Source organism: Neofelis nebulosa, chromosome 10 (genome assembly GCF_028018385.1).
Source record: "Neofelis nebulosa isolate mNeoNeb1 chromosome 10, mNeoNeb1.pri, whole genome shotgun sequence".
Taxonomy (NCBI): domain Eukaryota; kingdom Metazoa; phylum Chordata; class Mammalia; order Carnivora; family Felidae; genus Neofelis; species Neofelis nebulosa.
The window spans coordinates 54,551,852-54,564,011 of NC_080791.1; the positions used below are offsets into that span (position 1 = coordinate 54,551,852).

General features: G+C 37.7%; 1 protein-coding gene across 4 annotated transcripts in view; it reads left to right on the forward strand.

Moving 5' to 3' along the window:
• The window catches only part of RSF1 (remodeling and spacing factor 1), a 161,520-nt gene that overhangs the window by 96,387 nt on the left and 52,973 nt on the right, over window positions 1–12,160 (forward strand). For all 4 annotated transcript variants that reach the window (XM_058687660.1, XM_058687661.1, XM_058687663.1 and 1 more), the window contains exon 5: window positions 3,101–3,255. In XM_058687660.1, coding sequence (XP_058543643.1) covers window positions 3,101–3,255 — 155 coding nt within the window. The remainder of the gene's footprint in view (window positions 1–3,100; window positions 3,256–12,160) is intronic.

Below are 12,160 nucleotides of genomic sequence, written 5' to 3' on the forward strand. Positions count from 1 at the left end.
GATTTCCTGGAGATAGTGATAAGAATTTGGGGTATAATTTGAATATATGATTATTTATAAAAATCCCCTCTGACTAGTTCAAAACTTGGGATTTTTTTATTTTTTATTTTTTAAAAATGTTTGAGAGAGAGAGCACGCGCACACATGTGAACTGGAGAGGGGCAAAGAGAGGAAGAGAGAGAATCCCAAGCAGTCTCCATGCTCAGCAAGTAGCCTGAATGCAGGACTCCCATCCCACGACTGTGAGATCATGACCTGAGCCAAAATCAACAGTTGGGATGTTCAACTGACTGAGCCACCCAGGCATCCTCAAATTTGGGATTTTTAAAAAACTTATTTAGCATACTAAATTTCATTTTTAGATCAAAATAGGAGAACTCCAAAGGTGGGTAGTTGTCTGTTTTCATACAATTATGACTACATGAGGCTTGCATTTTAGCCCAGTAGTTGGGTTAAAAGCTTTTACGGAGGTGTTTTTTTTTTAATATTAAAATTTTTTTTAATGTTCATTTTTGAGACAGAAAGAGAGTATGAGTGAAGGAGGAGCAGAGAGAGAGGGAGACAGAGAATCTGAAGCAGGCTCCAGGCTCTGAACTGTTAGCACAGAGTCCGAGCGAGGTTCAAATCTACAAACCACAAGATCATGACCTGAGCCAAAGTCAGACGCTTAACTGAGTGAGACACCCAGGTGCCCCATTATGGAGTTCTTCAATGAATTTTTCTGCTAAGTTTTTTTGTTGTTTAGTCAAATAATTAACATGGATTTTGTGGTAGTATTGGTTCTTTTCTTATGTTTGGAAACTTTTTAAAATAGATACAGTGAATAACTTAATATATTCAGTTCCCAGCATGACTTCAAAAAGTAACAAGAAGGTTGAGACACTTTATACATGTGGCATTCTCAGTGTACTAAGAGAAGTAATAACATTATGTGGATAGAGTCTTAGGTTAGAAGCAGGTTGGTGTAATGAAGTTATAGGAAATGTGAACTTTGCCAAAAATAAATTTATTTAATATCTCTAACTTATCTCTAAGTTACTTTTTGTAATGTGGAGGCAGTGCCAGCATCCTGAAAGAGCATCTTAATCTGACCTCCTACTATTAGATAATTTATAATTCTAGAACTTCACTTTATTTGTAATGTGGTAACCTGTGAATTCATTCCCATATACAATAATATGTATAAACTTGTGTGTTCATTGCCATATACAATGACAAGATTTTAATATTCCCATCAGTGGCAATTTTATTACTTCCTTAGGAGGCTGTTTTAATAATATTTGAGCGAATCCTGTCTTTTATTCTATAGATAAGGAAGCTGAGGCCTTTTGAAGCTCTATGACTTGTCCAGGGACACAGTCATCTAGGTTAGGAATAGGGATTCTATTCATTCATTAAATATTTCCTTAAGAGCCTACTTCATAAGTCAGTGTCCCTACTGTCACCAGAGTTAAGCTGGGATGGAGGTAGAAGGGGACAGGATAGAGACATGTATGGCATGGCAGATAAGAACAGAAATAATTTCATTTGAATACAAACTACGTAGGATTAGAGATGTATACACATTGCTTTGACAACACAGATGGGAAGATCATGGTATTGATTAACTCAGTGGCAGATCTAGAGCTGACTTTTCCAACTCTTAGTCCAGGGTTTCATTGTTCTCTTCACTTTTACACATTGCTTATCTGGGGAGGAGAAATACCCAAGTGAGTTTTCTTGTCTACAGGCAGCATTTAAATCAATCATCTCTCACACAGTTCTGGTCTGGGTAGTAAAAATAGAGAATTGATAGGTTAAATCTTATTTATTTGGGATTTTCATGTATTTTTTTTTAAGTGTTTATTTATTTTTGAGAGAGCACAAACGGGGGAGGGCCAGAGAGGGCGACAAAGAATCTGAAGTGGGCTCTTCACTGACAGCAGCGAGCCAGATGTGGGGCTTGCACTCATGAACTGTGAGACTATGACCTGAGCCGAAGTCAGATGTCCAACCGACTTAGCCCCCCAGGTGCCCCAGGGTTTTCTTGTATTTTTTTTTTGAAATTGAAGTCTCTTCTTGTAGTTGCAAACTATAATTAACAGAACAACATCCAGTTTCCTAAATTCTTAGGTTTTTGAACTGTGTTGTAAGAGCTGACTTTGCTGTAATTATTCATAAAGACCTGGATCATAATGTTATAACAGCATCAAATGTTATTCTCTCTGTAGATGGAGAAGCTTTCTTATTTACAAATGAATCAAGAACTTGAATCATTTGGGGGCACCTGGGTGGCTCAGTCGGTTAGGCGGCCGACTTTGACTCAGGTCACGATCTCGCAGTTCATGAGTTCCAGTCCTACATCGGGCCCTTTGCTGACAGCTCAGAGCCTGGAGCCTGCTTCATATTCTGTGTCTCCCTTTCTCTCTGCCTCTCCCCAGCTCGCACTCTGTCTCTGTCTCTCTCAAAAATAAATAAATGTTAAAAAAAAAATTTTTTTTTTTTAACTTGAATCATTTTATTTAAAACAAATGCCTCTTCAGGGAAATTTGACAATGCTTTTGTACTTCTTAGAGATTGCATAGTACTTTTAAAAATTACCAGATTTTAGGGGCGCCTGGGTGGCGCAGTCGGTTAAGCGTCCGACTTCAGCCAGGTCACGATCTTGCGGTCTGCGAGTTCGAGCCCCGCGTCAGGCTCTGTGCTGATGGCTCAGAGCCCGGAGCCTGCTTCCGATTCTGTGTCTCCCTCTCTCTCTGCCCCTCCCCCGTTCATGCTATGTCTCTCTGTCCCAAAAATAAATAAAAAACGTTGAAAAAAAAAAAAAATTACCAGATTTTGAATTTTAATTTTGTTCCTACTGTTCTTTTCAGCCAAAGAGATTTGCATTGGCATTTTAATCAATAGAGAGTATAGATTCCTTCCTTTTGCAGAATAGTATATTTAATATGCATTAATTCCTAGTACTTAAATTCAAGTTAATTAAGATGAGGTGTACCAGGGTTTTGGGTGTTCTTGATTGTGTTTTTCTTTTTATTTTAATTTCTAATAGGTATTATTCTGAAAGCTCTTTAGAACAGAATTAAGAATTTTATGCTGTTTTGTTTTTTCCCTTATTTAGAAATCGAAACGAGTTGGCTGAGACTCTTGCCCTCCTGAAAGCACAGATTGATCCTGTGCTACTGAAAAACTCTAGCCAACAGGACAACTCTTCCCGGGAAAGTCCCAGCTTAGAGGATGAGGAGACTAAAAAGGAGGAAGAAGCACCTAAACAAGGTTTTTTTTGTGTGTTTTGTTTTGCTTTGTTTTGTAATTTCTTCTCTCTTCTTCTACTCCTGCTTCCACTGTATTAATTAGAATTCTCTCAATTTGAAAAGTTGAAGTCTTCCTGTAGAAGGAGGTTGATTTTTCTTTTCTTTAATGAAAAATAAGAAGCAAAAAGCCATTGAGTACTATCATCTTTTATATTGAACATTTAAAAAGTTTAAATAAAACATGTTCAGATCATCAAAACATTTTTACTATTTTAAGAATGCAAAGATACTTAGTGAACTCTTTTTTATCATTGGAGTAAAATGACCATAACATAGAATTTATCATTTTAACCACTTATTTTAAGTGTACAATTCTGTGTCATGAAGTACATCTACGTTGTTGGGCATCTGTCACCACCGTCTGTTTCCGGAGTCATCCTCCCCATCTGAAACTCTGTACCTGTTAACCCCTCTCCCTAGCCCCTGGCATCCACCATTTTACTTTCTGAGTTTCCCTGACTCTAGGAATCTTGTGTTCAAGAAATCATAGACTGTTTGTTCATTTGTAACTGGCTAATTTCACCGAGCATAATGACAGGCTGAGTAATAATCCACTGTGTATGTGTGTCATGTTTTTATTTATCCATTGTCAGTAGACAGTTGAGTTTCTTCCACCTTTCGGCTGTTGTGAATAGTGCTGCTACAAACACAGGTGTACAAATATCTGTTCGAGTTCCTGCTTTCACTTCTCTTGGGTATATACCTAGAAGTGGAATTGCTGAATCATATGGTAGTTTGAGGATCTGCCATACCGTTTTTTACAGGTGCTGCACCATTTTATCTTCCCACTAGTCATGTTACAGTGCAGCCCACAAAATGCTGTGTGTACATTTTCATTTCATCATCATAGCAGCTCCTTGAAGTAACTACTACTATTATTTCGATTTTAGAGTTGAGGGAATTAGGAAGTTTATAAATTTGCCCTCACTGCTATAGATAATAAAGTGTCAGAGTCTAGATTTAAACCCTGATCTTTGTTATCACATATACTCTTCAACTAGAGTGATCTAGGGCGGTACTTCTCAAATGTTAATAGACATGCTGTTTACCTGGTGATCTTTTTATAGTGCAGACACTGATTGAGTTGATCTGATGTGAGGCTGCCGATTTGCCATATTAAATAAGGACCTAGGTGACACTGATGATGCTGGTCAAAGGACCACACTTTGAATAGCAAAAGGTTATAGAGGCAGTTTCCTCCTAACCTTGTATTTGTCTAAATACAACAGTCTTTCAAAAAGCTGTTTTGTTTCAAATACAACAAAGTCTTTCAAAGTCTGTTCAAAAATACAACAAAGTCTTTCACTACTCCTTAGTGAATGCTGATGTTATCACCCTCAAGAGTTAAGAGAAAGCACAACGAGGGGCCCCCCGGGTGGCTCAGTTCATTAAGCATCTGACAAGAAATGCTTACTGTACACCTGTGTTCCAAACACCATTTTAGTAGACAAAGACTGAAATCCTTGTCTTTGTGAAGCTTACACTAAAGTGGATAAAGTAGCTGGCACATACCACTGCCCATGTGTCAAGTACTGTTCTCAGTGATTTACGTATAGTAAGTCATATAATCTTCACAACAACTGTTAAGCATGACATTAGTTCATTGTTGTTGTTTTCAGATGAGAGAAACGAGATACGGAGAGGTTTGAGTGACTTTCCCAGAGTCACATAACCGGTTAGTGGTGCACCCAGTATTCACACCTGGGCAGTCGTTCGGGTCTTTGTCCAGAGTGCCTGTACTTTCGATGCTGCACTAACATATAATTTGTAGTAGACAGTTTTATTCAGTCCCCAAAGCCCTATCTCTTACTCTATCCTCTCAGGTGTAATTATGTTCTGTTCCAACCAAGACCAAAGAAATGGGATTCTGGGCTTGTCATTTTTATTACTATTAGACAAAAACAAACTATTAGATATAGCCCCCCTTGGGCGGAGGGCTAGGGGGATATTCGGAAATCAGACATCAGGGAGGAAAAAATAAACAGGAAATGAATAAAGAATAAAACAGCTACTCTTACTCTTGCAACTAAAATAGATTTTTCTTTGTTAAATTGTCATGCTTTGTGTCTAACCTTAGGAAAATTACTTTTTCTATACATGCTAAGAAGAAATGCATTACATATAAAAATAGGCAGAAAAAAGATCCAAAAATGGCATCATATGTCCAAAAACATTCACTAACTAAATAATTAAATTGGTTTTTTAATTTCAAATGTAATTAGAATTGCCTTTGAAAAAGTCTGAATTTCTTAAACTGCCATTCAGAATCTCCTAGTCTGGCCTCAAACTATTTTCTGCTGTTGTCTCCTACTGTTTTCTTACAGGATCACTGGTTCCAGATTATCTAGACTTCTTTATTTTCTCCTGGTGTCTTGGGCATTCTTTCTGTGTCTTATCATGCTTTTATCTCGAGATAATGTTCCTCCAGTGTGGAAATTCTAGTTATTCTTCAGGGCCATCTAGAATCTCCTAATCTTGATCCTTTTTCTAAGTTCTGCTGACACTCATTTTTTTCACACTCACATTAGGGTCAGTCATACTACTAGTGTAAGAGCTTGAAGCTCTTTAAAATTTGTTGACTGTTATTCTCAGACTATAATAGATTGCAAAGCAAGTGTTAGGTATAACTTAAGTCCTTCTCTGTTTAAGACCCAGGATATTTTGTTAGGTGATATACTACCTGGAAGTTACTTACAGGATGCCATGAAGTTGAATCTATATTTTTACTCCATGTTAGATACTGTATTCTAATTTAGAAGGGATGAAAAAATTAAAAAAGGAAATTTTATGGGGAAAAACAAAGTTGAAGGAAATCCTAACCTTTATTTTAGTTTTTTTTCTGCTAATTGGAAAAAGTCTTTCTTTTGTTAAATTTTGCAGTCATACTCTTCTGCCTATATGTAGAATGGGTAAAGAATATCATTTGAGGGGCACCTGGGTGGCTCAGTTGGTTAAGCGTCCGACTTCGGCTCAGGTCATGATCTCACGGTTTGTGAGTTCGAGCCCCGCATCAGGCTCTGTGCTGACAGCTCAGAGCCTGGAGCCTGTTTCAGATTCTGTGTCTCCCTCTCTCTCTGACCCTCCCCTGTTCATGCTCTGTCTCTCTCTGTCTCAAAAATAAATAAACATTAAAAAAAAAATTAAAAAAAAAAAAAAAGAATATCATTTGAGAATCTTTAATAGAGAGTTGAAATTGTAGATTGGCAGCGTGCAAGTCTGATTTGGCCTGAAAACATGTTTATTTTCGTTTGTCCAAAGCAAGTGCTGCTTTGTTTTTTGTTTTGTTTTTAATTAATGTAAAAGTTGCCATTTTGAAGTGTACTATTCAGTGGTTTTTAGTATACTCACAATGTTGTGCAACCATAACTACCATCTAATTATAGAACATTTCCATCATCCCATAAAGAAACCCTGTAACCTTAATTAAGCAGTCACTTGCCATTTTTTATCTTCCCCTAACCCCTAGAAGCCACTAATCTACTTTCTGTCTCTGTGGATTTACGTGGTTTGAACATTTCGTATAAGTGGAATCATACGACGTAGGGCCTTTTGTGTCTGACTTCTTTTGCGTGGCAAAACTGCTGCTTCTTTCCCTTTCAAGGTCTACCCTTGTTGTAGCATGTATCAGCACTTAATTCTTTATTATGAATAATATTTCCTTGTATAGATATACTACATTTGTTAATTTATTAGTTGATGGACATTTGACTTGTTTCCACTTTTTGGCTGTTATGAATAATGCTACTGTGAACATCCATGTACAGATGTTTGTGGAAACATGTTTTCATGTGTGTCCTTTTTTTATTTTTTAATTTGAATTTGCTGTGAACATTTAAAATTGGAAATTAGAAGAGTTGGTAACTATGGAGCATTATTTTTGCCTATCAGCAATAGACTGTACCTGAATAATGGTTGACCCTCCTTAGAATTCTCATTCTCTGCTTTACCTTAGTTCTCTCTTCCATCCCCTAAGCTTGGGCTTAGTCTCAGCAGCTTAGCCGAGTACTTATATTTTTTCTTTCTTATGATATAGTTAAAGTGAAAAAAATATTATATTCATGTGTCTATCAAATAATGAAAAACACAAAAGAAGAGAAAGGAAAATGGGAGAATCTCCTTGTTTGCAACAATGAAGAAAATGCCTACAGTTATAATAGGTAAAGAAAGCTACAGATGATTGTCTTGTAGCCGTTACTAACATGGTATCTGATATAAAGCTTAAATTCAACATGGCAAAATAACATAACTTAGTGTAGTGTATTAGTCTGCCCCGTCTGCCATAACAGAATATAAGGCTTGGTGGCTTAAACAGCAGACATTTATTTTCTCACAGTTTGGGAGGCTAGAAGTCCCCGATTGAGGTGCCAGCTGACTCAGTTTCTGGTGAGGGCTTCCTTCCTGGCTTACAAATGGCTGCCTTCTTTCTGTGACCTCGCATGGCCTCTTCTATTTTGTATGTGTGGTGAGAGTGATCTGGTGTTTCCCTTTTCTTACAAGGGCACCAGCCCTCTTGGATTAGGGCTCCACCTTTTTGATATCATTTAACAATAATTACCTCACTGAGGGCCCTGTCTCCCAATACAGCCACATTTGGGGATTGGGGCTTTATCATATGAATTTAGGGAGGGACATAATTCACTCCATACATGTAGTATTGTGAAACCATCCACAGTAATATGATGGGTAATGGAAAGGACACCTGGTCGAGAAATTGGGAAAGACGGAGAGAACTGACATTTTAAGATGTGTCTCTTCATGCTATTATGAGCAGTTATATATGGAGATTGTTTCTTTTCTTTTCATTCCAGTGCAGTTACCATATAGCGTTAATATTAGTTTCAGGTGTACAATGTAATGATTCAGCAATTCCATCTGAATTGGTTGATGAGCAGTTATATATTTTTAAGAAAAAATACTACATGTGTACCAAAACCTTTTTTTTAATGTTGAGTTTGGATCCAGCAAAAAATGTGTCCAACTAGACTGAGTATTTGCATACATAAGTACAGTTGCAAATACTCTTAACTCATAGTGAATAGACTACTAGGAACAAACGGACAAGAAGTTAAGTCATTTGTTAAATTTTGTATCATAGCTGATGAAAGCACAGATATTAATATTATGCAAATGTACATATAATACAAATATAATACAAATATTAGTGATTTATTTGTAGCATCTATGAGTCTTTTTAAATGACAAGAGTTTATTTGAATATGGTTCCTTAGTGAGTCCAAATTTAGGAGATGGCTTTTTTGTACATTGAGAGAAAAGTTTTATTTATTAATTTTTTTTTTTTTTTTTTTTTAAAGTTTTAAATCTAAATGTAGGGGCACCTGGCTGGCTTGCCTGGAGGGGCATGTGACTCTTGATCTCTTAACCCCATGTTACTTGTAAAGATTACTTAAAAATAAAATCTGGGGTGCCTGGGTGGCTCATTCAGTTAAGTGTCCAACTCTTGATTTCGACTCACCTCATGAGCTTACCGTTGATGGGTTCCGGCCCTGCATTGGTCGAGCTCTTCAGAGCTCTTCAGGTGGAACCTGCTTGGGATTCTTTCTCTCTCCCTTTCTCTCAGCTCTGCTCATGGCTGCTCTCACTCTCTCTCGCTCTCTCTCAAAATAAGTAAACTTAAAAAAAAAAAAAAATAGGTGTGCCTGAGTAGCTCAGTCAGTTAAGCATCTGACTCAGTCCCTGCTCAGGTCTTGATCTCTCGGTCATGAGTTCAAGCCCCGTATTGGAGCTTCAGCATGGAGCCGAAAGAAAGAAAGAAAGAAAGAAAGAAAGAAAGAAAGAAAGAAAAGAAAAGAAGGGAAGGAGGGAGGGAGGAAGGAAGGAAGAGAGAGAGAAAGAAGGAAAGAGAGAGAGAGAAAGAAGGAAAGAGAGAGAGAGAAAGGGAGAGAGAGGAAGGAAGGAAGGAAGAAAAGAGGGAGGAAGAAAGAAAGAGAGAGAGGGGGGGGGAAGGAGGAAGGAAGGAAGAAAGAAAGAAGAAAGGAGGGAAGAAGGAAGGAAGGAAGAAAAGAGGGAGGGAGGGAGGCAGAAAAAGAAAGAAAGAAAGAGCGAAAGAAAGAAAGAAAGAAAGAAAGAAAGAAAGAAAGAAAGAAAGAGAAAAAGTTACCTAGATTTGATCTTTCTTTAACCATTGTGATCATAATGTCTGACACAAAGCTTAAATTGGTGGTGATGACATTTTGTAAACACATCACAATTTTAAAGACAAAAGAATGGAACTTCACTGTGTTATTATCTGAGTGTTTCTTTGAATTTTGTTTTAAATGTTTTTCAGGGGAGGGGCAGAGAGAGAGGGAGACACAGAATCTGAAGCAGGCTCCAGGCTCTGAGCTGTCAGCACAGAGCCCAATGAGGGGCTCGAACTCACAGACTGTGAGATCATGACCTGAGCTGAAGTTGGATGCTTAACCGACTGAGCCACCCAGGTGCCCCTGAGTGTTTCTTTGTATAAAAAATTTAAAGTGAAACATGTCACAGTTAGGGTAATTAACCATTTGAACTGAATAAGCTCTTAAAGCCTGCCTTCTGGGTGAATCAATGTTTTTTTGCTTAATGAATGTACACAGTGCAATAGTTTTCTGCACTATGAGGTTTGATAATCTAAAGTGCCCAGCAGGAATCTTCAGTTCAACTAAGCATTTGGACCCACAAGACTACTACAGATCACACTTGGCATCAGTCTACTAAGATCAGTGTAAGACAGAGCTTGCCAACAGGAGTAGCAGCTTGCCAACAGGTTTAGGCTTTGCTGCAGTCTGTGTTGCAGTTTATATGGCCATCCACGAATCCAGGAGCAATCTTCTTCCCACTGACGACTTCAGGACCAAGTATATGGGATTCACATTGAATAGGTGTGGGAACTGCTTTGTCTTAAAGGCCTCATGTTCCATAGAGGCCAGTATCTCTTATAATAAACTCTATAGGCTATATATATTCAGTGGTCCTCATGCCCAAATAGATGAGTCCCTACATTCAGGAGTGCCCCAACTATGACATCCCCATCATGTGTTTATATTTTTTCTTAGTTTAGATGTATTTTATCAGTTAGAGGTCATTGATAACATATGCACTGTTGCCTAGTGATGGTCTGGTTGACATTCCAGTTTTTTTAGTTAACCAAGGGAGTAGAACTTAACCAACAGTCAAATTCTCGGGAGAAGAAGAAAAGCTTTTCTTAACCTATGGCCCGTAGATGGCTTAGCCGTGATGTGGTGCTAAGAAAACTTTCTGGGGAGTGGGGGGAATCAAAACTTTTTAATATCATTTAGGTTAAAAAAAATCCATACCTTATCAACTAATATCTTCTCAAAGATTCAGGTTGGCAATACAGTTCAAATACTTGGGATACAACTAATAAGTTGATTCACATGTTTTTCATGAATTTGGTTCAATAGGGAATGTAGTAGATAAGGAATAATCTGGCCCACTTTCCTAAACTGCAGTTGGTATTCAGAGATGGATATGATGGCTTAAATTCTGAAATAGGTTCTCCAACTTCAAACTTACGGAAAATTAATACTGTTTAGTTTACCTTTCTTTTTTTTTTTTTTAATTTTTTTTTTTAATGTTTTATTTTTAGGACAGGGAGAGACAGAGCATGAACAGGGGAGGGTCAGAGAGAGGGAGACACAGAATCTGAAACAGACTCCAGGTTCTGAGCTGTCAGCACAGAGCCTGACGCAGGGCTCGAACTCACGGACCGCGAGATCATGACCTGAGCCGAAGTCGGCCGCTTAACCGACTGAGCCACCCAGGCGCCCCATAGTTTGCCTTTCTAAACTAGTATCAACAGAACACTATGAAGAGCTATAGAATACACCAGTTTACTAGTATAGTACCGAAAACTAAATAATGTTGGCATTCAATTACAAAAATTATGTGAATATCCTGAGAGTAGATGTCGTATATACAAAATCGTATCAGTGTTGCCAGTACTTAGTGTTCATCAACAGCTGTTTACTAGCAGAAAGTATATAGTAGTAAATTCCCTATTAAATGACTCCAGGCTAAATTCTATATTGCATGTAATAGTGGTAAGTAAGTACTAGATCCCTACATTGTCATAATGACCAGCCCCCTCCTGAAAAAAATTTATCCAGTTTCTGATTCCAAGTCAAAGGAATAATGAATTATGAAACAAATACTAAGTAGGTTTTTAAAATTTTTAACATAATGGGGCGCCTAGGTGGCTCAGTCGGTTAAGCGTCCGACTTTGGCTCAGTGAGGATCTCGTGGTTCACAAGTTTGAGCCCCACGTTGGGCTCTGTGCTGACAGCTCAGAGCCTGGAACCTGCTTCAGATTCTGTGTCTCCCTCTCTCTCAGCCCCTCCCCTGCTCATGCTCTGTCTCTCTCTGTGTCTCAATAATAAATAAGCATTAAAAAAATTTTTTAAAAAAGAATTTAAAATTTTAAACACAATGACCAGCATTATACATACTTGTATTGTGTTCAGTAAAAACAGAATTTATTTATGTTTCTAACATTCTGTTTTTCTTACCTTCAGCCCACTTTATTCATTTACATTATCTGTCTGGCCCCTGTGGCCATTAGAGTTTGTAACCCCTTCCATAGAACAGGTGGGTACTAATTGTTACAGCTATGAAGAAATATTTTGGTATGATATGGGTGTTTAATCTAGAGATTATGGATGGGTGTCAAAATGTCCTTGTACCGAGCACAAAATAGTGCACTATTTATATTACCTTTTTAAATATTGTTTCACTCTAAAAAGGTACAGAGAGACAAGATAAATACAAGTATTATTGTCACCTTATTTCAATAGCTTAAACAGTTCCCTTTATAAAAGAAAATGTACTATTTTTATGTCACCATCATTCTTTACATCAGGCCTGAC